General features: G+C 37.7%; 1 protein-coding gene across 1 annotated transcript; it reads right to left on the reverse strand.

Annotated features, from left to right (window-relative positions):
• Positions 1-768: 768 nt before the first annotated feature.
• Positions 769-26292, reverse strand: fgf22 (fibroblast growth factor 22). The gene is made up of 3 exons (XM_053513462.1): positions 25174-26292; positions 3116-3219; positions 769-1368 (listed from the first exon to the last, which is right to left on the reverse strand). Exons 1-3 carry the CDS (start codon positions 25532-25534, stop codon positions 1174-1176), a joined length of 660 nt encoding a protein of 219 aa, XP_053369437.1. The 5' UTR covers positions 25535-26292; the 3' UTR covers positions 769-1173.
• Between the last annotated feature and the right edge of the window lie 194 nt (positions 26293-26486).

A 26486-nucleotide genomic window follows, 5' to 3' on the forward strand; every position in this document is an offset into this window, starting at 1 on the left:
TGATTTTTGTATATTTAAAATATAAATGTCCCGTTTAATAAAATTATTGTGTTTTTATGTTGTCACCTTTAAAAACATAATTTTATGCTTTTATTCCATTAAACAACGGTTCAGAACAGAATCATAACATTAATGTTGTGGTCCTTTCAGCTGCTCCCATTAAGGGGCTGCCACAGGTTTATCACTAGATGCTTTTATCTGGGCTTGGGATCAGCCCTAAGGATGCCATGCAACATAGTGGCTAGGAATTGAAACCGGGCTTTAGCAGGTGAGAACTCTGCCGCTATTAAAATTTTTAATATTAAAAATCTGAGTTTACATAGTATGCCAAAAATTACCCCCAAAATATACAAATCATTAAACAAAGATTTATATTCTCCTATATTCTATAGCTATTTTTATACACTCACATACTTTACATAACTTTTCCCTGATTGGTTTTAATTTTTATAATTAAAAAAAATGTATTTGTTTTTTTTAAAAAGTATATGTTTTAAAAGGTAAAGCCCTTCATGTATAAAATGTATGTATATAATTCAAATATTCAATTTTCATATTCAAATACCTACTGTCAGCTGAAAAGGAAACTCTCAGTTTTAGTGTTTAGCATAAAACCGTTAAAGGTTCAATCAAGGAGATAAATCTACTAACCCTTTAAGGTTCTATGTAACTTTATTTAATCTAAATGTAGTTTGATTCAAGCAAAGATGTTAAATGAAATTTCACTTGTATTTACACTTGGCTTAAAAATGCACACACACACACACACACACACACGCAAAAAAAAACTGAACTGGGACTACACATCAACTGAATAAGAAATGTTACAGCACAAATACCTGTCCATTACATCTGAGAAAAAAGGTGACTAGGAATGTTTGTCTGTTGTTTTGTTTCTGAAATGTTAACTACAAGCTTATGCATTTTACAACAGCTGGTTACAGATGTTGTAAATATGTAGTTTCTCCAGCAAGACCACAAATATGGCAGCCAATCGCTTAATATTAAACACTTTATAAAAGCTTTATTAGGCTTTAAGCTAAGAAAGATGAAGGAATAAGTTAATATACTATGTGACAATGCAAAAAAAGGTGAAGGAATCATCTGCAAACATATACAGCTATATGTGTGTATGATATTAATAACAATAAAAAGGCTAATTAGCGATTGTCGCTATGTTGGGAGCATTGGGAGGAAGTGAGTCGAAGGGTGTCTCCGTCGAGCTTTATGACCCCTCCGTGGCTTTCCTCGACCATTCAACGCTACAAACATCTGTCTCCCGCTATGCTTCCAGCGAAGGGACGCGTAGGTGTTGTAGCCATTTTCCTCAATACGCTCCTTAAACTTGCAGCTTGGGCTATATCTTACCTACAAAAAAAGGGCAAAAAGAACATCATTTTCAGATTAAAGACTAAAAACTTTTCAGACTAAACTGAAGGTAAGTTCAAAATACATCTGAATCAGATTTCGAAATTGCGATCTAAAAGGGAACATTTTTCTCATCAGTGTTGGGTGTAACACGTTAGAGTATTCGGATTACTTTTTTGATGTCCGCCATTTAAGTACTCAGTTTTTTAGTTACTTTTTAAAAAATGTAATCCGTTAGCGACACAGCAGTCATTTCCAATCCATTATTGTGTGTGTGAAAGTCGTCCTACAAGCCCCGCCCCCGATAACCCGCCCCTCTCTGTTATTCCTTCTGTTATATCCCTATCTCACCTATGCGGTTTGACTATGCAAGGTTCGACACGCGGAAAGATGGGAACCTAATCACAGCGCCAAAACTCGCGGTGAATCATGATGAACTGTACTTATAGCCGCTGCGCTAAACCGCGTTGATGAGATAGGGGTATTAGAAGTTAACAGATTATGGGCCAAACTCAGTGATGATGGTAGAATAATTATAAAGGTCTTGACTAAAACAACATGCATGAGGAATCAAACGAGTTTTCATTTTCTGCAATGGAAAAGTACTCGAACTAGTTACTTTTATCAGAAAGTAATGCTGTAATGTAACTGATTACTTTTTAAAGACAGTAATTTTGTAATGTAATTAGTTACTTTAAAAAGTAACTTCCCCCAACACTTCCTCATTAACATAAAAACACTGCAAAAAGCAATTAAAAACATTTAGAATATTTTTGACTTCATCTAATATTTTCTATTGTGCCTTACAATACGCCAAATATGGTTTGATTTTTTTCAATTTTATATTTGGCTGGTCATGGTCACAATGTATTAAATTAGGGTTAACAGCATACATTACATTTTAACATTTAATTCAGTTAAATATTTAGGCCTAATTTAATTTAACTTAATTTAATTAATTAATTTAGATGTTATTTAATTCATACACAGAGTGTTACATCCCTACTACAGTGATATTTTGCTATGGCTGGATAGAATGCTTATCTCAAGAAGAAGAGATGGCACAATGACAATGTGGCTCAGGTTTCTGCTTAGAGGATGTTATCAGTGCTGTCCTGCTGCCTCTATTTAGATAAGATCCTTTCCTGAGCGAGTGTCGTGATTAATAGTCCTTAGAGTGAGATTTAAACAGGGATTAAATCAGATGCTTTCATGCTTCGTGGATTGTTTGTTTGTTTGTGATTTCTTTTTTATTTGGATTAGAGATGTCTGAACAGTCTTAAAATTGTTCTTGGGTGACTAAGTTTCATGTTGAGAGTGTTTCATAGACCACTTAAAGTGCTCAGGCACCACACACTCATTAAACAAGTCACAAACAACTGTCTGATGGCACGCACAATGTTCACAGAAACAGGACTGTGACCAGCAGGAGCCCTTAAGCAGTTCTTGTAAACCTCAGTGAGCTCAGTTAAATGGGATTTAGGTCAGTGCACTCTTTTTCAGGCAATTTTAGCAGCATTTCAGTAACACCGACAGCTAGGTTCATTCTTTCTTTGTGGCTAAAACAGAAATCAACCACATCCAGGAGTGGATAAAGGTAAATATTATTTTCACTTCAAGCAATGGGAAGTTCCATATTGCAAAGTAAACCATATACTGTTGCTCTAAATATTTTGTTAGCTTGCACGAGATTATTGGACTGTGGGCTTTACAGAATGTCTTGTAAAACGATTGAAGATGTACCTACCGATCCAAAGAGTGTGCCTTTTTTGGACATAGCTAAGTACAGGCCGGTGCTGACAGATTTGATGGCAACAACTCCCACACTAACAGATCGGATTTCCATTAGACCTGGAGAGGAAAACAGAAAACAGAGGCTTGGGTTAGAGAAAGGGGAGTTTCTCCATCAAAAACTACTCTATCATTACCGATTAGAAAAACAGCCATCCATGTGTGCTGGGAATATTTCTTTTAACGGGAGTAGAAAAACACAGGACAATCAACCTTATATTTATTTAAAGTTCAGCATATTTTAGGCACATGTCTCCTTGTGTACCTGCAGACCAGTTCCTACGAGGGACGTTCATGTCAAACCGGGACTTTTGACCGCACAGAATAACAGAACACAGTTATGAGAGTATAATCTCCCTTTAAGTCATTTATCCCAGCGATTCTCTAAGGTCTTGGACACCATTAAGTTTACCATCAAGGCCTCCCAGGAACTCCTTTAATTGGCTCAAACATCTGAAAATGTCTTGAGTTTCTGTAATGTGCAAGTGGTGTTTGTGAATGAGTGTGTGTACATGTACAGTTAACACAGACAGATGAGTCGCTCCCATTTTAATTTATGCCACTTGGCAGATGCCCTTATCCAGAGCAACTTACATAAGTGCCTTAAAGTTTCCATCCATAAATATATCCTGACACTATTTCACTAGCTTCCCAGCTAGAAGTAGCATCTGTCAAACAATGTGAGAATGATTTATTTTGTTTGTTTGTTTGTTTGTTTGTTTGGTTGGTTGGTTTGGATGGTTAACCCACATACATAAGAAACATATAGATCTCTTGGATCATCATTCACAGACACACTGCCTTCCTTGAAATGTGTGCACCATTCAGATGTTTTTAAGAGTCTCATCATTTTATTGTGTTTGTAGTCTTCTGTAAATGTCCATCATGGCTTATCTGTGTTGTGTTGTGTTGACCTATAGTGATCTGCTGCTTGCTGTCTTTGGTCTAAATATGATCATAAAGCATAAAGATATGCAAGTTAGGCTAATTGGCATTTCCAAAATTGCCCATAGTGTGTGAATGGGTGTGTGAGTGTGTGCGTGTGCCCTGCGATGGATTGGCACCCTGTCCAGGGTGTACCCTGCCTCGTGCCCTAAGCCTCCTGGGATAGGCTCCAGGTCACCGTGATGCTGAATACAGGATAAAGCGGTAAAGAAGATGAATGAGTGATATACAGTACATAATGCTACCAGTAGCACTTTGTCAGTTATTGCAGGTGTCTCCGTAGGGATCTGTGGACTGTTGTTGCTCACCATAGATCTTTTTTTAAGTAATTTCCATTACCTGTGGCCTGACCATACTATACTGTATCATCATACTTTCCATGCCTTTACACAGCATTAGCATATTTTGCCTTGGTTTCACGTTTAGTGCTTCTTTGCTATGCCACAGCTAATGATATCAGAGTTTGTTTGAGTTATGACTATTTGAGATTTTTAATCTGTTGTGATACTATATGTGGAAAAATCATGAAAGGAACTAGGCTTAATGCACGTAGAACTAACAATGTCTCATGCTTGGTTTGTAATCACTCAACTATGTTATTTTATCATGTAACAGAGTGCAATTTTTCTGTAATTGCTTTTTAGAGACCTTGCCTGTGATCGCTGGTGATCTGACTCTATTTAAAACTGAAACCCAGATCATAGAGATAAAGCAGATAGTCCACTACAAACCTCAGTGCTGGCCCATCAACTTCTGAATGGGATCTGATTGCTGTACGGGATGTCCTATTCTAAACACTGTTTCAGGTTTAACCTGCAAAAGGAACTTTGATGCATCATGTTATCTGTTGTGATAATCCCTGTTACCTAAAGGGTGTGTTACTTAGCTCAAAGAGCAAAAATGAAAACAGCCTAAGAAACATTCAGTCTCGGCCGAGGGTTGTAAGAGGAAATGACACATAAAAATCAGCTGCTGGCACTCGACTGTAAACACAGAAATACATCAAGGTGCTGAATGAGTTGTTGACCCAGTGCCAGTTAGGAAATGCAGGCAGCAAATGCAGGAACTAACCCAGAGGCCACTTTAGAGTCTGAGCTCTAGTTGAATACATTAAACCATTGGATCATACAGTAGGTGTTATATTTAAATCTATTGGGCCTACAACCCTTGCCCACTGCCTAGTTTTATTCACTAACATAATAATATTAATATTAACACAAAATATTAATATTAAAAAATCCTTGCACCAGAATTCAAAGGCATTCACTAGCACCAGACCCACATTGTACAGTATTGTAGGATAGAATCCCACAGTTCTAAAACATCCCTCTGCTAGATTAAACACAAATCAGACTATTTACAGCTTCAGAAACATTTCTGCTTTGGCTTATGTTGTGATTCAATGATTGAGTGAACTGCATAAAACACACTGCATAAAATCATGATTTTGATTCCGCTTGTTATGTAATTAAGAAACTGCTGTCCTCCAGCGATTTTCATGTATAACTCCATACAGAAATGTAACATATAGTCATTTACAATTAAATTCAAATATATGACTTAAATATATTGATAATATATGGCACATGTATGAAATTGGTCCATTTGTCTGACTATTCTGATATTCATATTCTGAACATCTGGTTGCCAGTGTCATATTTGAACATCACATCAAACTCCTATAAACAGTTTTTTTTTTTTTCTATAGCAAATAATGTTTGTTTTGATTGTCAAAACAAATTAAATGGAACATTCTTAAGAAAAAATAAGAACAATTCAGGATTCTTTGGTATAACCCTCTTGGGGAAACCCATCAAATAAACTGCATAACAGTAACACTCTGTGAAAATCTTTGGGATGCAAAAACAAAGAACTGTCCTGTGAACAAACCTTGATTTAAAAAAATCAACTTAAAGCTTTAAAGGTTAAGAAGCAAAGAAAATGATCTTTTGTTTTGAAGTTGCATATAGTTGAGCATAATAAATAAAACATTCAGTACTGTGCAAAAGATCTGAGCCACTCCTCATTTCATATTGTGCCTCCTTGTATTTTAATGTAGACTTCAGGAATAGTTCTCAAGGCGTCCTGAAGGATTTTTTGGACTCAGTTATTTTAGTCCTTGTACCTGGCCAGTTTCAGAGAAATTGTTTGGTTCGATTAGCCACATGGTGATAAGGTGATAAGCCACACTGTGACCTATGAATCATTTAAGAATAAAACCCATCTAACTTTAGGCATGAACCAGTGAAAAACAGGTGCTGATGATGACAGATGTTCAGGCCGGTAAATAATATAACGGTGATGCTGAATGCTTAATGGATGGTACAGATAAGAGGGGAAATGAAGTTGCTGCTGAGGTTGTTACATAAGCAATCACTTTTTTTTATTGTATCTTGAGGCAATTTGCACTCTTTTACAGAAAAAAACATCAGTTGCCATTTCTTTAATCATTTCTTTAGTTTATTCTGCATGATTCCATTTACATTTAATTTAATTTAATATGAAGAAATGAGGGGTGGTACTTTTACACAGTACTACACAATATGTCATTCTTTAATAAATAAAAATGTTAACCATTTGCAAACTGCTGTCTCATTCCTTGAATTTTGAATCTTGAAAGATTTAGAAATATTGGAAAATAATACTTGGACTATGTAAAATAACTTTATTATTATGTATATTGTTTACTGTATATATAACTGTATAACATTCTAAAACTATTTTCTTATAAAGACAAAACCTGTCATTTTTATTCTATGTTTTATTATTGAATATTGTATCACTTGGAACCTAGGTGAAAAAAAGAAAATCAGCCAAGTGTCCGTGTATCCATGCCAGTAAACAAAATCACCCTCTTCAGGTGAAGAAAGAAAGCAAATAAACAAATCGAGAGACTTTCTTCTTTGACATGCGGGTGAAGGAGGCCCAGTCACAGCTTGAAGCCAGACTGGCAGGTCATGCAGGTAGCTTCCACCAGCTGCAGAGCCAACTCATCATGACCATTAGAAATGCCCATGCTTTGAAGACCAGTGTGTTTTTTCCTGTTTATATTTCCTTAGTGTGTTGCAACCATCATGTAGTAAGAGCATGTGCGCAGCTCCTAATACTCTCTGACAGAGTCCCAGATGACTGAGGTTCACAATGAGTTTATGAGGACTGTGCCGGTCAAGTGAAAAGTACTGGTGCCTAAAAGTGCTGCTACTCCTTATCTCTATAATTAAGTATGGGCCCAAGGAGTTAAAACCTCTCCTCACTGGTATATAATTGACCTTTTATGGATTAGCTTTAGGGTGCTTTAAGAAAAATGAGTTGTACTCTTGAATTTTTGAAGAGAAAGCAAAATTAGCTGATAGTTTAAGAATATTAATACTAATTTCATACATTTTCAAACAGTAACATTAGTAACCTTTTCTCAGTAATTGGCCTTTAAATTAAACCCCTTCAGTTTAAATGTCTGTGAACGCAACAAATAACTATATAATGATTTCCACCACAGTCAGCAATTTATAAAAATGCTTAACAGACTGCTTGGAGTTTGCTGCTTTGGAGGTTAAGAGCTTTTTACTCCCTAAACAGGTGGAACCTAAAGGATTCCTTTAAAGGGACTAGTAAAAAAAAAAACTTTAGGGTGCCAGATGGAACCTTTTTCCTTAAGCGCCTACATGTCTAATCTCTGCCTCGGCTCACATAATCCATCCTAACTAAACTGGATTATAAGCAGAGAAAAAAGTATCATAGCCCTTGCTGCAAGTTTTCAATGCCAATAATCATTCAAAAAGGTCATTTTGTGTTTCTGTGCTCTCTTAACCTTTTGGCCAAAACTGTCAATTAAGCAAATCCTTGCTTCTGCTTAGTCAACTGTAGACCAGACGTTTTCTGATCTTGCATGGGATTTCTCAAAGCGTGGAACAAGTCTTGTGCTTAGTCTTCTTTATTCGTTTTGTCTCCACATTCAGTCTTCTCTTTCAGCCCCGAGTCTGTAGAGTTTTTTTGGAAGTGAGCCCATCTTCAGATCATTGGGTCTTTTTTGACCTTGAAAATAGGTAGAAAGAGAAGCGGGGAGAAAAGAGAATTCTCACTGGGTTTCTTTTGTCAAAATTATAGTTGAATAAGGAGAAGGGGAGGGCTAGGAGTTGTACATAGTAGTAAGAAGGTCTTGGATGTGGTGGGGTGGTTACAGGGGTCAGGGGGGTCATAAAATTATGTTTCCTTCAACTGGCCCTTTGCTCCGAATAGGCCTTTGTTACCTACCTGAGATCTGGAAGCCGACAAGGACTTATTAATGACCCGGCTTTTGTTGCAAAGAGCAAGGTTCCTCCCACCTCAATTAAAAGGGAAGGAGGGGGTAGACCGGGTGAAAGATTGGGCAAAGTTTTTCTAGCTTTTCCCAACTTGCCTGGAGGTCTTTAATTTTGCAGGTCGCCCCCTTCAGCATCTCTCCCTGGCCTGTCGCCCCCTCTAAAAAAAGCCTGGGAATCTCTCGGTTCCAACGGTATGCTTGCCCTTGATTGACGTACCTTTTCAATTATTTCACAGTTTGCTAAGAGTGGGCACTGTTGTTTTTTTCTCTGCTCCTTCTCTTTCTCTTCTTTGCCTCCCTTTCAAAACACGGCTTTTCATGTCGGGTCCCTCTCTGCTGGCCCTAATGGCCATGACCAAGACCTTTGATCTGATCTGCCTTCGCGGATGTGCTCTCGAGCCGGCTCCTGTCTCGGCCTGTGTGCGGTGAGATCTCACACCATAAAAAGGCCACACCAGTTACAGGTCGGTGAACAGCTTGATGCCGACTCATGAGAGTTACTGTTTCAGGCTTCTCAGGTACTTAAGAACATTGGGCCTCGTTTATTAAGCTGAATACAATGATAATGAATATGAACTGAAATTTATTTATAAATCCTTTATTAATCATTTATTAAACACAATAAATGTAGTATTTCTGAAAATCCATTACAAGGTACACAATTTTAGATAAAGATTAAGTTTAAACTGCTTATTTATTTAATAATAATACACTTATTTAAGTTTACTAAACTTTGGTAAAACTCTGTTTTTTTATGTTATTTTCCAAGGACTAAGCAATTAAAAAAAATCTTCAGCCTACATTAGAAATATATATGTGTATATTATTCCATAAAACCTATGTTATCTGTAAATGCAAAAATTAGGAGTATTATGAGAAAAAAATTGGAAGCTCCATTGTAATGTCTTTTTGTATATCAGTGTACAAATTTTAATTAGTGCTACACTTGCCGACGGTTTGACATGGTTTCACACCTATACAGTATGTGGTTTTTCCATCAAGGGGTTTGCTGGAATTACAAAATGTACAAGCTTTTTAAGAAATGGTGCTTCTGAGTAGCTTTCCAGAAAGACATTAACCAGGGCGAGCTGAGAGGAAAAAACCTGCATTTCTAAATGTGCATCATACTTGGTGAAGTCTGAAGTGAGATTCATTTATCCTGCCCAGCAGCCCATGAGACATGTCTCACTGAGTGCGCGCGCATGCACACACACACACACACACACACACACAGCACACACACACACACACACACACACACATTCACACACTCACATATTTACTATCCTTGTAAGAACTTTCAACTGACATCCTTATCAATGCAGCTAAACCTAAATTTTAATAACCAAATACAAACCATGTTACCTGTTTATTTATTTATTCATTTAGTTATTTATGCATTTATTCATTCAATTTCAATAAAAACTGCAGCCAAATGTCCCCTCAAGTCCAACCCCATAGGTATTTAGATAACACCCTCCCACACACATTAATTGTGATTGTAAACTTTAGATATGAACTTTTTACCTACCCTAGTTTACGTAAACACAGAATTGACTGTACTGCGGTTGCCATGGGCTGGTCTCACATTCAAGTTCTGAAATGAGGTAATTCTTCAATACTTACAATGATTGCTATGAAGGCTTATGACACCCCACAGCACTAATAAACACACTTCTCATAATTAATGATGTTATAATTTGTACTGTTTACAAAAGCAAACCAAAAATAATGTTAGTGGAAGGAAAAGTGAGAGGAAGTGAACTTGTATTTGAGTGTGTGGTGTGAATGGGCATGTAAGCAATTTAAGGGAAGCCAAGCGTTTAGAGTCTCAGAAAATTTGATTCTTAATGGTTATTAAAGGTAGTTAAGGGTCCTTTCCTTCCTAAAAGACATGATTTTTCCCTTTTAATTTGGTAATGTCCTACCAGTTTTACTATTAAGATTTACAACATGGGCCCAAAGTATACAGACTATTTATTTTCATAAATTATTCTTATAAAATTAATTCAAATATAATTTATTTAAAACATATAATTTAAAAAATGTATTACCAAAAAATAGGTTTGTTGTTACTGTGCCGAATAATTAGAACTTCATTTTTAAATAAAAGTTGTATACTGTATAATATTTACTGATATACTTATTAATAAAGTGCTTGTAGACATTTAAATCCGACTGCACAAAAAACACTGTACCAGTGTGATTCTGTAACAGACTTAAGAAAAGGAAAGAGAGAAAGGGTAAAAGACAAAAAGCAAGGAGAAAGGAAAGGAGTTCTGTGTTTGTGTAGCCTGATTTCTCCTCTCTGTCCCAAATTCTTGCTGTCTCGTGGGGGAAATACACAGTGCTGACACTGATAACAGCCTGTCTCTGTAAACCCAGTCACCTGCACAAGAGACTGGAGTGAGCTAAACTGCACTTAAACAACTTCAATGGAAAATTCTCATCATTTTCTATAACAGCAGTTCAGAAAGTAGTACCATGTGCATAGTTTAAATTAATTCACATTCTTTGATTATTATTATTATTATTATTATTATTATTATTATTATTATTATTATTATTATTATTATAGCTCTTGGGGAGACTAGTACATAAAATTCTTTTTAAAGAAATTAAGCAGTTTGAATCATTAACACATAACTTTTGGGCTGGACATGCTGTTATTAAATAATAAATAATTTTGGTCTGATTCCAGCAAATGTGCATCTTCACATCTTGTTTGATGATTACTTTTCTATAACATGCCCAGTCATATTATGCATTTATTCCTTATTTAAATAGAACAAAAATGATAATTAAAGACATTTTAATGAGATTTTGCTATTTAACAAAGCTTAGTGCTTGACAATGTCACATATAATGATGTAGACTTGTGCAGCATCCCATCCACTGGTAGAACCAAACGTAACGTTCCAAGTTTTATCTTGTGGCGTGTACCGTCTATGATAATTTAATTAAAATACATTTTTTTTGACAATGTCACAGTCAGTAAATTTAAACAGCTTTGCAGAGCATTCTGTCCTACCTAATAAATGTCCTCAGGCTCTAATATGGAACACCTGTCTGAGCCTCAGTTTCTATTTCTTTTTTTGTCCTTCATCATGTTACAATATATTAAAACATATGTCACATTCACTCAAGTTGTCCTGAGAGTACAAGGAATAGTCAGTGCACCAAAAAGTTCCGGTTTGGAAACTGCATTTAATGCTGACTCTGTCAATTTTTCCATCTCCATGTCTATCACTGTGTTCCTTCCATGAACTTATTACATACTGCACTAAGGTAAAAATCACTGTGATTCTATGCTGCTTGTTCAGCAAATGATTAATAGAGGTCATCAGTTTTGCTTATAAAATGGTACATTTCAAATGACATTTTGTATAAATTAGGTGAGTAATTAGGGCAGCGTGACCTGGCACCGCTGGCAGCAGGATGCTTTGTGCTTTTTTTCTCACACTGCTGCACACTTGGGTGACGTTCCTGCTCACACAATCCGCTGCTTGTACGGTTTCAGGGCCTGCCCTGATCCCCGTTCCCCCTTTATGCCTCGCTGAATGCAGGCTCTGGGGATTAGCCAGGTCCTTCAAAGGCCATTAGTGGCAGTGACAGGTATCCTGTTACCCCCTGCACACACATAAACGCACACATACACGCACACACAGATAGGCCAGGTGAGAGGCACAGAGACAGGGGTCAGACAAGGACAAAGAGGCAAACCAACCCAAAGCCAAGGACGCCATCACTTTTATCCCCCACTCTTTTTGCCTTTTCCCCTGCCTTATCTAGTAACGATCGTGCACATAAATCTAGTTGATTACCTATAACTGCATGACAAGTCCCAAAGAGGCAAATGTTTCCCAATATTGGCTCTAATGTGTATAAAGTGAGCATTTAGTACTTGGATTTAGGAAGGTAAGTTGTAAACATCTGTCATGGATATACCCAAATACAATATAAAAGAATACGATATTCAGCATGAACAAGTACAGTAATATGATCCAAATACATCACAAACAGGGGGTGCACTGTTCTTGAGGTGTGCTTTAGGATTAGGATCCTGTGGGACATAGTTAAAGCTCACATAGTTTAGGGCTAAGGTTTGACTTTCATGCAGTCAGTACTGAGTGGTTAGATAAAAAAAAAAACTTGTGGGACAACCAAATACGACATTCACTAAGGCCTGGTGCACACTACAAAGTCAATCACAGGCTAAATGCACAAACTGTATTATATTTCACCCGGAGACAGTTGTCTATCATGACCTTTTGTTTGGAAACAAGAAAAAAGAAGAAAAATATTTAGGATATATTGGTTTGGAATATACACACAGTGAGGATTATATGTTCTGCTAAGAGAACCAGGGGGCTAATAAAATGAACCATTTTTATATTGTGAGCCATTAGGCTTTATGTCTCAGTTGTTTTTAATATTTGCTTCTCCTATAATAATTTCAGTATGTCATATAATTTCTCCTTAAAGCATTATTACTGTATACTTACATTTTGCCCCTCGCCTAAATGAATGGATGATAAACTGAATCCAGGGAGCTGCTGTGCATGACAGCAGATTAATCTGACTTCCTCTTGCACTCTTGCATGTCCTTTTCATTTCCTTTTGCACTTATTGACTGTTTCTCACTAAGGTCTTTACAGTTAGCAGTTAAGAGGTCTTTTTGTGGTCTCGGTTAAAAACATTATAATTATGCTAATTCACTAGGTTAGGGACTAAGAATGCCATGAAGTTAGCAGTCAGAGAAAGTTTGTACAACATTAACGAAAAGACATGACAATGGATTTATGTGTTTATTCTTGGTAAATAGATATAAATAAAAATAGGATAAGTCCATGATGAAAAGATAGTTTTTAGTCTTTGCTTGGAAGACCATTAGCTTACTCAGCTGTTCAGACAGCCAGGGGAAGTTCACTGCACTGCCTTGGTGGCAGGACAGAGAAGAGGCATGATGCATGCTTTCCTTGTATATTTGGTTCAATAGAGCCATCCTAGAAGCTCAGAGCATGCACTGGACACATTAAAGCTTCTAAGGTAGATGGGCACTAGTCTATTTTTGCCTTTTAATACCCTGCATCATTGTATTAAATCTGACTGCAGGAAAAACTGAAATAATATAGTGTGTGAGACTTTGGTCATGCATCTGCATCTGCACCTAGGTAGGAAACAAACACACAAGGACAGGAAACAAAGCATCTTACTGATCTGGTAAGGGAGAAACCCACATGACAGCGTGAGTGTCGAGAAAGGTCAAGAAGAATAATTGGTTGTTCAGAACTTGCACTAGTGGTTGCATGAAGTCATTATATTGGCAAATTCACTGCATATAAGTCCCTTCATCTAAGAATATACAAACATGCCTGAGCAGTCATTGGGCTTAAATTGATAGACACTCACTCCTAAATTAGTAAGAAATCAGAGCTAAAATCATTTAGAGTGCACTGGTCTTAACATGAACATTTCAAAGCAGCCTTATCAACAGCCTAAGCGTTTGTTTGTATTTTGGGGAAAGTTAAATTTATCGGAAAATATAACAGCCAGGAACAAATCTATTAGCAACCCAACTGTAGTTAAAAAAATAAAGAAAATACATTTTTGTTTGGTCCACACCTACTTCTAGTTTAAATTCACAGGTACTGATCGAGAAATACATACAGATAATGGAATTAATTTGCACAGCTCCTATCCCTATATATATATATAAGGCAGTGGAATATGGGGATACTCAGACATCAGAAGAAGTCATTCATTAGTCAATTACTGAGCCAGATAAATAGGCCACTTCCACAGTCAGTGGTTCTAAGGGTCAGAGGCCATCATTTCCTCAGATGAACACAGTCTGTCAGATTTATACACTCTTAGTGGTAACAATCAGGCTGCACTCACCCAAGGACTTCCTGAACTACAGATTAAAGACGGGGATTTGTAATGCTCTGTAGGTGATCTTAAGGGAATCTGATCTGCACCATGCATAAACTGATTACAAGGGCGGTAATCTTATCAGTCTTGTGGAAAATGCCTTTTAACTTTTCACGACAGCTGATGTAACTTTGGGTGAATGCCGATAAGTATGCATGAGCAGGGTGAAGAGCTGTGTGCATCCACAAACAATGTGTGTAACCTTTCTTGAGTTTTTATTACACTCGGCTTTTAAAAAGTTCTGAAATGCATCTCTAGCAAATGTGCTATATGTGCTGGATGTGGTCATTAATCACTTAAAAGTCTGTGAGAACATAAATTGCCAATAACCATTTGAACTTTGGAGTACTGGAGGTCTAGGATGGGTTCTCATTTGATTGCCAGTGAGGTGAAAGAGGTTAAGGAACGAGACTGTGATCTACTTTGCCTGCTCCTGTGTGGCACTGAATGATTTGTGGGGGACGGAAATCAGGCCCAAGTAGGAACTTTTCTTTAATCAAGGGGAGAGTGGCCTTGCATCAAAAGGTCTGCTCTGACAGTTACGGACAGTTTTTGATGAGATTTTCTTGTTTCCAGCAGCTCTTAAAAGACCCAGGCTCAGAGGGAGCTCATTGCTTAGAAGCACTTAATTGCACCAATTTGCTTCTGCAGCTGCTTGGCCTGTCCACAAACGGATTTGGGGAACACATTGTTACTCCTTTGTCATCATTGTACTACCCATATGGCATAGCATGACGTGCTAATTTCAATCTGGTCACGTTTGAAGCTACAAATGAGATTATCATAAATTACATCACTCTTACATCCTTTATTATGCCAAAACCTTAAAACTTGGAAAACAATTCCAGATATACGAGAAGAGAAGGGCAGCAGAGCAAGGTCTAGGATGTTACACTTGGCTGATCAGACACAGGACTCTATTCTCTATTCTGCTGTACTGAAATGAGACAAACTAGACAGGGAGGTGACAGATGACACAACAGTGCCATCAGCCACCTGTCAGGCTCATCAAATAGCTTTAGCAGTGACAGAGGCCTTGACCTTAACCCTATCCTCCACAGGGGGTGACTGAGACCTGATCACCCAACCGGTAAAATCAAGGACCCTTTTTTGAAAGAAAATCTGCTGCAGAAAAAATTGCAGATTGTCTTTTACTCTATATTACGTTTTGGTGTGAAAAAGAAAGAATAATCTTTGGTATATCTTACGCACTCAAAGCCCTCTATTGTTCGAGTAGATTTAATCGTAGTCATTTTCTCAGTGGAGAGAGTGGGGTTATTCCATATGCACATTTGTTTTTTAAGTAAAATATTATTTTGAGTAATAGATCATACTAACTGGTCCTCAGTGTGGACACCTGTTTAGGTAATTGTTCACACTGGAAAAAGATAGTTAGGTGTGTCAATTGAAAATATATTTACCAACCGACAGAGGTGACAAGTAACGAAGTACAAATACTTCGTTACCTTACTCAAGTAGAAATTTTAGGTATCTATACTTTACTGGAGTAACTTTTTTTTAGCCGACTTTTTACTTCTACTCCTTACATTTTTACGCAATTACCTGTACTTTCTACTCCTTACATTTTAAAAATTGCCTCGTTACTCCTATTTTATTTTAGCTTGTCATTCAAAAAACAAACAAAAAAAAACATCCTGATGGAGCGAATTTGATTGTGGTTGGATGAGAAGTATAAACATACCATTCCGACACCCTATTGGTTGGTACGCAATCCATCGCACCTGCACATGACGTCACGTCACGCACTCCAGCAAGGACGTTTGAATAAAATAGCATTTTTGGTTGATAAGGTTGTGATAAGTAGACGAAGATGTCCGTGATAGAGACTCAAGATTCGAGCGAAATGTCACAACCAAGCACCAGCGAGGAAGGTAACAGCACCAGGAAGGTAACAGGAATGATATATTTATTATTATTTTTATTTTATTTATTTTTTTATTGATAAACAGCACTAATGTTTATTGTAGACAACAATACAAGGGTAATTGTTACTAAGCCTGCCCTGGGTACACTAATTTTTACAGATTCCTGCAGCTAAGCTTGGATGTAGATTAACATTCCAATAAAGGTTACTGAAGACATGCCTCTAAAGTTTGACTTTTTGCACCATTAAAATACTTATAGGCAACTAGTTATCATATCTTCTTCTCCATGAAACATGGAGTAGTACACATATATGGTTCTTTAATGTTTTTGCATTGTACTGAAATGCATTCTTTTTCAATTGCCATATACAGTATCCCAAATCACTATGGCCGTTAAAAAATACAACAAAAAAACAACAACACATTTTTCTTTTTTTTTTTATGAGGTGTTAGTGCAGTATATAGGCCCGTGGCACAGCCTAAGCTTTTATCCTTAAGGCTCCGCCCCCTCACTTTACTTTTATACTTTAAGTAGTTTTAATACCAGTACTTTTACACTTTTACTTGAGTAAAAAAGCTTGAGTTTATACTTCAACTTCTAAAGAAGTCTTTTTAAACCCTAGTATCTATACTTCTACTCAAGTAAAGAATGTGAATACTTTTGACACCACTGCCAACCGATTTCTAAAAAGCGAGCAACATTCAATAAATTATACAGAACTGACATATACCTTTTGTCACTGATGAATAATTCTTTAACCTTAGTTGCAAACATGAAAAGTCATACTGTAGTATCAAGTGTCACAGTACTGAGTATCATTTACTGAACAATCCCTATGACTGTTAAGTTGGTAGTTCTCAGAATTAATTGCTGTTCTATTTTAGTCTCAGTCAGGTATGTAAGAGACTTAATCGGTTCCTTGAAGGAAGATTCTCCGGTAACCACACATTATGTCAGGTAGCAGCTTCGTTAGGTGCCTGGTTACTGTTGCATGCAAATGTAGCCTTGTAGGAATATCAAGAGATTATATTTTATCTAGTTCTAATATACAGCCACAAGATTAATCTCAACTGGTCACGATTACTTCTAATACAAACTACAGATTGTTTCTATGCACAATAGCACCTGATGTAGCTATAAAGAAGTTATATTGCATATTCTGGAAGATTTTATAACCTCCCTACATGCTATTTATGAACCTGAATAAATGGGTGAGACAGCTGGGCAAAGATCCTTAGGAATTGTGACGGTAAACAGACCAGTCTCTTCCTTGGATACAGTTTTATTTTGTTATTAGAAAGGAAAAAATGTGCTGTTTTAGAGTCCTTCTTAGTAGTTACCTAAGTTCATCTGGGCTGTTTTTTCCAAATGAATCAAATGCTTAAATGTATTCCATTTTAGGTGTTAATTTTTGCCAGTAAATGGATGGATTAATGCTCATAGTGGCTATGTGGCAGTTAAATCCATCAGACATGGGCTTCACAAGTATTTATTATCTAAAATATATACTGCTTGCTCAGTTCTTGTTTTGACACAAGAGATCCTTGTTGCTTTGGGAATATGTGGCTTTGGACATATTTTCATATATGCCTGCTATGACTCATCCTTTTTTTTATAGTTGCCTTTTGTGCCTTTTTCACCTGTGTGTATGTGCAATCCTCTGTGAATTGTGAACTCATGAATTGTAGGTGTGCCACCCTTATATTATCATCTAGCCCTCTGAGATCTGTAATGTCGTATTAGTCTGTAATGAACAGTGGCTTGGTTTCAATGGAGTCATTTTGTGTGATCAAACAGAGCACGAATTACAGCGCCTGGTTTAAGACTCTCAACCCCTAAAATGCTTTACTTCCTATATCGAGGAAAAGTGTAATGACCATGCCTCATGCGTACCATTTCATGCATGTTATAGCGCATGATTAATGGGTGTAATAAACCTCTGCACTTTCAGCACTCTTCTCCTGGAAGCTTACATTAAATCTCTAGTTCACATAATCTTCCAGTTAAGCTGAGTTTGTTCAGTAGGTCTGAGAACCTGCAACTCAGAAATCTCATAAGTAAATATAAGGGAATCCCCAGTAGTCCTGAGAAATCAGCTTCCAAAAAATACTTTACTGTCTGGGTTAACATGCGTCTTAATCAAAAGGTCAATTCAGAGCAACTAAAATTCCCACAGAGCATTTTAAAGAGATGCTGCCAGTACCTTAGTCTTGAAACAGCGAGGCTGAGACTGTCAGCGCCTGTCTGCTCTCGCTCATTTAGCCTCAGCAGGCAGGAAGAACGACAATGTTTCCTTTGGCAGATGTTAGTCAGCATATGGTGGAGTATGAGTAAGCCTAGCTGTAGATTCCCAACTGATCTAATTAATAGTTTAATTAATAGTTGAGCGGGTGTGACATCATGCATAATACCCTTGCAATACCCTTTCTGCTTTAATGCCTCTGTACATGTACATAAAACATTTATTTAGGTTAATTAATTTTGTGCATTGCCACTTTTGGCTTTCTCTATCCAGAAAGCAGTTTCCTAGGTAGGTGCTTTATCTTCAAATTTGACCGCAGCAATCCAAGGGTCTATCTCAGTGTTAGAAACTGCATAATTCTGTTCACTGAATCAAAGTTGAAGGTTTGACAAACTCTCTATTGTTTTAATCTTCAGACCCAGGATAAAGAAGAATTAAGCGAATCTTTTATATTGCTGCAACTAGCCCTCTATTAAGGCTAATTTGATAGGTTTAATGCTTCAATAGGCAAGTAGAATTATTAACTGACTTATCATTGAAATTATTTTTTTATCCAAATTACAGTTGTGTGATTGGCCCCTGGAGTGTTGTCAGAGCACATGAATTATCAGACCTCATCTAAATTGTTGCTCTCACCCAAGGAATTTGAAATTTGTACCCTTTTGATCAAAAGTGTGAAGATAGACCTTATAGTTTAAAACAAAAACTTCCACTCAATATTCGTTCTAATTCAAAAGAAGGACAGCTGTTTCTGTTCTTTGGTAGAAATACAATCTAAGTCTCCTGACTAAGTCCTGTGCTATCCAGGTGATTCTCACTAGCCATGGCAGAAATCTGGGCGAAACACAATTTGAGTCACATATGTAAGTGTCAGAGGTTCTTTTCATTTAGAAACATCACAGACTTGGCCAAACCTCAGTAAAATGTTCCCTGGAGGGTAGCTGTAGGTCACTTTGTGACTTTCACACACGTGCACAAGAAAGTATCCAGGTCATTCTTACAACCTTTGACAGATATTTCGGACTACAAAAACACAATCACACACATAATAAATTTTAACTAATTATAACATCAGATCTCACATAGACTTGCCCAGGTTTTTAAATATGGAAAATTTTCTGGTGTCTATATGTGATGTTCAGCTTGCCATGAGCCCCTGCAGGTATGTGATGATTCAGTACTTAATGGTAAAGACAGCTCTTTTTATTAAGCAGAAAGAAAGGCTTCTAGAGTTCAAGTCAGCCTCAATAAATATCCTGATGAACCCATTATAACTGGCTTTGGGGCCAAAGGCAGATTGTAAATAGAGTGGAACTAATAATTGAGACATTTTGTGTCCATTCTTGGTATTAAATCTGACACTTAGATAGCAGTGATTGTACTAATTAAAATATTATTGCCACACTTCCCCTAAACCTTTCAGTGGTGTGTGTGTGTGTGTGTGTGTGTGTGTGTGTGTGTGTGTGTGTGTGTGTGTGTGTGTGTGTGTGTCTTTCATGTTTTTCCCTTCCCTAGTCAGTGCCAAGAACAACTGGCAAGAGATGAACTTTCTACATTTTCCCACTATAGTTGGACCCAAGGTCCCTGTTTGAAAGGATTAAATGGGTCGTTTTCTCCATCTCTTTGGCACCATATGCCCCATGAACTCTCTTTGGGCTTAAAGTAAGCAACATTCTAAAATTTCAGAGAAGTGTCTGGAATCACATGGCATGGATGTATGCTTAATCAGAACCTAAATCTCTTGTACACTCATGGGGACTGCAATATTTTCAGAAATATACTGCTTTATGTTTTAATGTACATTAGTTTGTGCCATAAATATCTAATCAGGTATACTACGTTACATATATTTTCCAGATTTGTCAACCTTTACACATTTTGCAGAGTAGATCCACGATTCACCACTGAAGTATGCTTCCATTCTACTTAGCTCTAAAAAACACACAACAGAAACGCTGTATTTTTCTCCTTTGTAATATCTAAAACTTTACAAATAATAATGCTGATTAAAATTAACGTCAGAATTAACAAAAATCCCCTATTCAGAAAACAGTTCTGACTGCAAAACTGGTAAGATTTTACCTTCCGTTACTGTCTCTAATGAACGTTTTTTAACGAAAGTCTCTCTTAAATCAAAATTTGTATATAAGTGTTACAATAGATCTTTTCCTACTCTACACACTGATCGTGAATTTTGTCGCGCGGAACACACCAATTCCACAAACCACTTTTTAGAACGTTGAACGTTAAGCTGAGTCTTGTATCAAGCTTCCGCAGTGCCGCTGAGCTAAATCGAGTTGGCACTTAATGTGTATTTCGTTAAAATTTAACTCATTCCTTTTCTCTAGTTCCAGTTAGCCATATGGCTATTTCTAGGAAAAATAAAATAGTTTTTTTGTTTTTAATGCATTTTTTTTGCACAGAGTGAGAGTTGTGGAATTAGGCTCTGATTACTTACTTTTTAATTGTATTCTGGGTAAAAAAAAAATAATAATAATTGTGTGTGCAGAACAGAAAAATTTATAATGACCAAGACCTATCATACTGTAATGTACTTATATACACCTAAATTTTGATGTATGGTAGACTTGAAAAAATCTATGCTAAATTACCTTTTTAAGGTTACCAGTTTTGGACCGTAACATCAGTTGAATCTCAAATTCCAAAATTTTTTATCTTGTAGTGCTGCTTTTGTACTGCTTTTAAGTGTTAATTTGCAGTCTGAGCTCATCTTTATTGGACACAGGTCCATGCATTAGACTGACTAACATGTTCCAGACGTGTTAAAATGGCACATGAACAATATTTACCTGTTTTGCTAAGTTAAGATTATTACTTGATTATTAGTTTTGTATTAAGGTACAAAGGTAATAATGGTGTAAAGTAGAAATCCTTTTTTTTTTTTCTTTTAACTTGGCATTGGTGTGAAATAGCAAAACCTGGCTAGAAGAGAGCCGTTCCAAAATCAACATGTCAACAAATAATTTTGCGATACTATATGGCAGTATGAAGTTACAATACCAATATAAACTGGTCTGATTGAATCAATGGGAAGCTGTATAAAATCCTCACACTTGCCTGTATGTAGCCTCAGTCTTGTCCATCAGAATATAGTACTTGACCATTAAATTACTAGTGAAGTATTTCCCATAATTACTGTCATTTTTTTTGTTTTGAATTCATGAGTCTGTGAATCTGAGACACACTTTGTTATTGGATACGAGCAATTTAATGCATGTTAAAACACATTCTTCCAGAAAATAATATTCATTTGACATGTTTGAGCCAAAATAATGAACATAACTTCTACATATATATTCCTTCTCACTTCAGGTCCTACACCCCAGTATTAGCAGGGTACAATCCCCCTTCTGTGGCTTGTCCATGCCTCAGTAGACTGACAGTTTTGCTTCTTGAAATATGTTTTAAATAACTCCACAATATATTCAGAATGGGTGGATGATTTTCTTCCCGTGATCTGGGGCCAAGCGCAACACACCTATAAAATCACAGCAAAGGAAAAGTGTAGAGTGTAAAGGGAGATGCAGAACTACGATGAGGATCCATAGTAAACATGGCACCAACATTTAGAAATAACGCTGGAACCATGGCAAGAGAGGGATGGGAAGAGCGAGAGCAAGTGTATGTGTGTGTGTGGTGGGGCACAGGACCTGGCACACAGTGAAGTGAGCATATTTTAACACAAGCAACTTTTCTGATTATGCCTGTTACATGACTTTATTTCCACAGGGCTGAGCGCAGTGTCACTGCCTGGATCTGAATCAAACATTTGATGTCTTTGAGCACACACACCCAAGACTTTAACAGTGTGTCCTTTTAAAGTCCCATTTAAGAGGGAAAAAAAGATTGCACAAGCTGTACCTGCTTGCTACCAATATTTCATAAGTACCTGTGACATGAATAATGAAAAGGTAAACAACTCTGGCTAAGCAAAATCTGCCAAATAGCTTGCTGTTGATTTAAAAAAAAGGTGGATAAGGTGTATTTTTCCCCCCACAGTGGAACTACACCATCTGTAACACAAAATTTGAGGATAGATAACGCTTTTTAGCTGTTTGATCTTATGATCATTGGAATGAAGAAAAGTAGAGTTTTTATTTGAGGTTCTTTATTCACAGCCTTTATTGAAAAACTACTGAAACCATCTTGTCTTGTTAGTTCTTATTTTCTGTAGAGAACTAGTGGAGTGAAGTTCCACCAATAACCATTTATCAACTGCTGAAAGACCCCACTAATTTGCGCAGATTGCCCGTCAGCCTTGTAATTGCCTTATCACACCCATTCACTGCAAACCCAAAGCATACTACAGAAAGTATAACCAGCACATGGTGTACTGAAAGTACTGAATTTCCTTCTGTAAGTGGAATGATTTCTCACCCAAAATCAGCATTCTGCTTTCGTACTGGCTAAACTAGAGCTGTCCTAAAATAGGCACACCAACAAACATGTGCTTAAACCAGAACATTTAAAAAAAAAAAAATTTGCTTCAACTCATAGCCAGGTTTTAATTCAGCTCAGACTGCCAGCAATGGTCAAGACTGGTACTGTTACATTCATCAAAACAGATCTTTGACACAAAAGCTGCTCTGGCTTACTACCATTTCCACACCAAACTCCTTCTTTTCCATCTTTTTTTTAATTCCACCTTTTCTATATTTTATTCCTGTGATCTCTTGCTCTCTCTTTTTCCTCTGTTCCTGTTCTTTGAATTCATGGCTCTGAATCTTCCCCTCAGCTGTTCCACTCCACTGGGATTGATACAATATTTTCCAACCTCAATTAGCAGAGGGCAGGTTGACTAATTCCGACTGTTTTTGCACCTGAGCAGTCGGGAGCGGAGGCTGGAAAAGGGAAAAAGTGAGTGGGGCCAGGGGTGGGCACGAACATCCTCTGTTTGGGCTATGGCGGCATGTTGACAGATCACAGGGTCTATGCTGAGGATGAGGGTGGATGGGCTGATGGAGGATTGCACTATTACAAGCACTCTCCACCCATTTGTACAGCAGTTGTGTAAATGTAGGACATAAGATATGATGTAGCTACAATAGCTCATTCAATGCTGTTGTATGAAGGTATTCTGATGCATTACATTAAGTATTTTTTAGGAATATATTATGTTTCATTATTAAGGATCAGATATACCCAGTTTTATGTTTAGGTGAATTCTGTTCAGTAGTTTCATATGATTTGATTAATGTTTAACATGCATTCATTGGCCTTGCCTTAACTTCTCAGTAAAACTGCCAATAAATCCAAGGGATCTATTATGCTAGAGAGTATTCTAAAGTGCTTTTGTCATTTGCACCAATAAGAACAATTCGCTAATTACCCAAGACATATTATACTATGGCAAAGGAAAACCTTGGTACTCAAGGGGCACTTATAAAATTTAGGCACAGGAAATGAGAGTACACTTGCTAAATGCATGTGGAAATTGCATAGGAGGGCTGCACTATTTCTCCTCACCAAACCCATGCTCAACATTTAAGCAGACCTGACAGAACCCTGGAAACACAAAACTAGGAAAATCAACAGTTACACAAACCAATTGTTGGTGACAGACATTTTCTGGGTCAATAACAACACAATGAACAGATGCACTTTAACTATACAAAACCCTAGGGTTTTATGATATTAATTCAACAGTTAATGTCACATGTACTGTACAGTATGTCCATGTGGTCTTCCTGACACTAATCCTAAAATCAAAGCTCTATTATATTGCTCGTAATGTTTTTGTCTGAGTTTCTCATTGTTCCACACCTAGTATCATGCAATGATATTCACTTGCAATTCCGTGTAATTCTATTGAATCTGGACAGCTGCACACCAACAGACTAAAGCTGTGCTCCCAGCTGGAGTGACTGGTCTGGAAGAGATGATTCACACTGTTTGCAAAAAGGGCACTCAGCAACACATATAAACACACAAAGTAAGGCTTTGGTCAACTTGAGGTCAGACCCCAAACCACTACAATATGTTAGTCTCATGGTCGTTGAAAGCCAAAGCCAGTCCACTGACCTCTTGATATAATCTTGTCTTGTCAAATCTCCAGTTGCTGAGCAATAGATGTGGTAAGTTAGGCATGGCTGTGATGTGCTAGAAGTATACAAGCCCACTGACAGCAGGAAAATATGGGCAATTTGTCTCAGTAAATGTTCTGAATTATTAATAAGCAGTTGCACCTGCAGTTTCAACAAGGAAAAAGTTATAGGAAAGTTATGACCATGGATAATTCAGAGCCGGAATTCAGAACCATGGTGACATTTAGATTAATGGAAAATACTGCATTATATTATTCTTACCATGCACTCTTACAATGCTTGTATATCATCTCACTCTTAATATAAAGTTAATTTAATATTTTGCAGCCTATTTTTTGATGAATTTCCTCGAGATCACTTCTCTGACCCTACTCACGTATCCATGTTCATCACACGGCTGTCACTGAGAGCCGTGGCTCACATATGGATATTCTAAGGGATATCTAGCAATACCTTGTACCATCAGATCATGACACCAACTAAGGGTAAAATCTGTTGACCACAGCAAAGGCAGAGGAATTCCGAGCAATAAAAAAAGCCATAAAAAGTGCATGCATGGTAATAAAAGTAAGGGCTGATACATAATAAGCTCCACACCCTTCCTATGAGACTAAGACGGAAGAACATTGCTCCGTACTCACTGTCTGGATAGTTTTTGCGCCGTGTGCCATCCACCTTGCCGTTCTTGTCAATGCAGAGGAAGAACTTGTTGGCGGAATACAGGCGTCGTAACCGCACGTCGCCCTCCAGGTGGTTGTAACTGCGTGTGTGGCGTTCTAGAGTCCATGAGCAGTTTGTGCTCCGTGCCAGCACCTGCAATGGGTCATGACCTAGTCCGGCTGGGCATCCTGCAAGAGCCGCGCTGGCCAGAAAGAAGAGCAAGGAGACACATGCAAGGCGCACAAGGGCAACACCGGGCAGAAGAGGAAGCCCGATATGGGCTGGGCCGATAGAGGTGAGGTCGGCGCAGTGAGCAGCAACGGCCCCCGTCCATTTGCACATGATGGGTCACACTCCCAAGGTGCACCTTGCACAAACAGCTGGCATGATGTTGCTCCCCATTCGCCACCACACTCCGTACAGTCCCTGTGGGCAGCAGCTGCTTTTACCAGGAACCATTCAGAAAGTACATGACAATCTGGAATGATGTGGACCAGAATTTGATGTACAAAGATCTTGAGTCTGTCTGCCTGGTTGTCCTGCTCCTTCACTGCAGAGGTGATTTAGTGCTTCGTAATTCCATCTCCAAGGAAGGTTCTAGCTCTTCTCAAGTTTCCCTGGAGTGCTCAGGTCTCTTCATTTAACTTTACCCGGCTGTGAAACAACTGTGGGATGACTGCACCTTGCAGAGGCTCCCTCTCCTTTTAGGCAGGGGCAGAGCAAGGTGAAACGTGAGGCCGCCTGACCCGTGTCTGTGAATGAGTTGAGCAAATTGTGTGTGTGTGTGTGTGTATGTGTGTGTGTGTGTAAGTCAAAAAGAGGGAGTGAGAGTGGAGCAGAAGAGAGAGAGAGAGAGAGAGAGAGAGAACAAGTAGTGAGAGCACGTCTGTGTGAATGAAGGAGGCTGTAGCTGAAGTCGTAGCTGGGTGTCCACGCTCTTTCTCTATGCCCTGCTGTCTCCTCTTTGGTGGGGAGGCTCACTCTTCCCTTGCATTTTAACCTGGGTTGGGCTTGTATCAGGGGGACTAATGAAGATGGGTGGGTCCAGGTTTTGTCAAAATGATTGCAGACGTATAACCCTCTTAATCATTTATCATATTTTTCTGCCACTGCCATGATCTTAAAGATAATCAGCTTCTGGTAAGGGTAATGTGTGTTTATTGTATTTTATTAATTGTTCTGAGTCACAGAAGTGCCTTAACCACATGCCATTTATATTTAATAGATATGTTTTATCATCATAAATATGGGTGTACTCCAAATAATCCTCATTTGCTTAATTGATTCTTGCCAC

Source organism: Clarias gariepinus, chromosome 15 (assembly GCF_024256425.1).
Source record: "Clarias gariepinus isolate MV-2021 ecotype Netherlands chromosome 15, CGAR_prim_01v2, whole genome shotgun sequence".
NCBI classification, from domain to species: Eukaryota; Metazoa; Chordata; class Actinopteri; order Siluriformes; family Clariidae; genus Clarias; species Clarias gariepinus.

What these genes read in the sequence shown, in the direction of transcription:
- fgf22 (XM_053513462.1), bottom strand. Translation starts at nt 25,534, where the DNA reads ATGTGCAAATGGACGGGGGCCGTTGCTGCTCACTGCGCCGACCTCACC. An exon ending in GCGCAAAAACTATCCAGACA is followed by an intron (nt 3,220 to 25,173) that starts GTGAGTACGGAG and finishes TTTCCTCTCCAG; the next exon opens with GTCTAATGGAAATCCGATCT. An exon ending in AAGGCACACTCTTTGGATCG is followed by an intron (nt 1,369 to 3,115) that starts GTAGGTACATCT and finishes CTTTTTTTGTAG; the next exon opens with GTAAGATATAGCCCAAGCTG.